This window comes from Volvox carteri (genome assembly GCF_000143455.1).
Source record: "Volvox carteri f. nagariensis unplaced genomic scaffold VOLCAscaffold_100, whole genome shotgun sequence".
Taxonomy (NCBI): domain Eukaryota; kingdom Viridiplantae; phylum Chlorophyta; class Chlorophyceae; order Chlamydomonadales; family Volvocaceae; genus Volvox; species Volvox carteri.
Genome location: NW_003307643.1, coordinates 316,407 through 317,953, shown reverse-complemented (window position 1 = coordinate 317,953; position 1,547 = coordinate 316,407). Strand labels below are relative to the sequence as shown.

Genomic DNA, 1,547 nt, shown 5'->3' with positions numbered 1-1,547 from the left:
ACAATCTGTGCGAATGACGATAGACCTCGATAGATGCCCGCATCGCAGTGCTTCGAACGTAACTCTAGTAAAGCTGTGTACCAGGCCCGGCAACATACAAGCCTCATGCACCTCCTTGGGTTGTTATAGGCAGATCACAGATGATTGCAGGCGACTGCAAACAACTGAGGACAATTGCCTCCCTAAGTTCGCGCCCGCCACAGCCCACTGCAGCCCCACACGGGCAAATCCCGCAGCCCCATCCCATCCGTCGGCTCGAGGGAAACCCAGCGCACCACTACCGACGCCGTAGTGTACAGCTGCACTAGCCCTGGCTACAGTCTCCCATCTAACAAATTACGTTTGGCAGCTGTAGCATCGTAAGGCTGGGACAATTAATGCACCCAGGCTTTCCACCCAGGCTTTCCAAGCAATTAAAGACTAGTGCGTCCGTCCTCAGCCGGACGCCAAATTGCCTTTTACAGTATAGCCACGGATTGGTCTGACTCTGGATTGGTCTGACTGATTGGTCTGACTATTCAACTGGTGGCGTCCCGTTGCTTGACTGTCCCAGATCCAAAACGGCAAAGGACAGGCCATCCTTACTCCGAAAGGCGCAAGCAGCTCGCTTTCGTTTAATAATGCCGACATACCATGCATGATGGGAGATGTTGGCAGTTGCGCACGCACAACCTCCCTGTGTCATGCCTCAGGTGTTGTCCGCACCAGTCAATATCTGGACGGTTAATTCGGCCATGCCCAAGTTCGGCATGCAACTGCTGCGCAAATAAACTGCAGTAGTACAGGCTCGTGGGCTGATGGTGATGGGAATAGAATTCAACTACCTGATTGAGCGCAACCAAGGAAAGACAAACGTCGTAACTGGCGCCGCCAGTCACAGTCAGAAGGGTTGCGTGTAGCTGATAGGTGTATTTGAAGCTACCCCGCTGCCAAGCGAGCCTCTGCCGGCGGGTTGCCTAGCTTAAGATCGCCATGCATAGACAACGGTACATTGCTGACTCTCCAAACCTGAGAGCTAATGCAGGTCTCTTCCTCGCAGGATCATCTGAAGGTTGGGATCCTGTCGGGTCACATCACCCCTCCTTGCGAATTGTGTCAGACAAGTTGTTATGTTTACAGGAGTGGCCAACAATGGACAATTAGCTATCACCTGTTTCGATTTATTTTGATTTCTTTTATTTGGATGCTTTTGGGGGCACAGACCTCACCTAATAACAACATGCAAGTTCCTGTCAGTGATATGTTGTGTGATGTGTGGGACAGGGGGGTATATCTTCACCTGTGGCCGCTACCTAGCGAAACCCTGCCTTCCCCGCAGGGCACCCGGGGCACCCTCATCGGGGCACCCTCGGGGCACCCTCATCTAGTTACCCTAGTCAACTTCTCAGTGGATCGCCTAGGTTCTGCACCCACCACCGACATCCAACGGAATCTGCCGCGGATCGACGGCGGCTCATTCCATTCCTGGTCAGCTCGTAAGTCAATTCTATCCCAGGTCACCACCGTCCATCGACTAGGGCCGCTTTACCTTCCACCATCGGAAGGAT

The 1,547-nt window shown here is 53.2% G+C and overlaps 1 protein-coding gene across 1 annotated transcript in view; it reads left to right on the top strand.

Annotated features, from left to right (window-relative positions):
• Positions 1 to 1,547, top strand: part of VOLCADRAFT_108252 (uncharacterized protein) — a gene marked incomplete at both ends in the record, with an annotated part of 5,094 nt that overhangs the window by 2,607 nt on the left and 940 nt on the right. Inside the window, one exon of the mRNA XM_002958635.1 lies at positions 1,319 to 1,475. Within this exon, the coding sequence (XP_002958681.1) occupies positions 1,319 to 1,475 (157 nt within the window). The remainder of the gene's footprint in view (positions 1 to 1,318; positions 1,476 to 1,547) is intronic.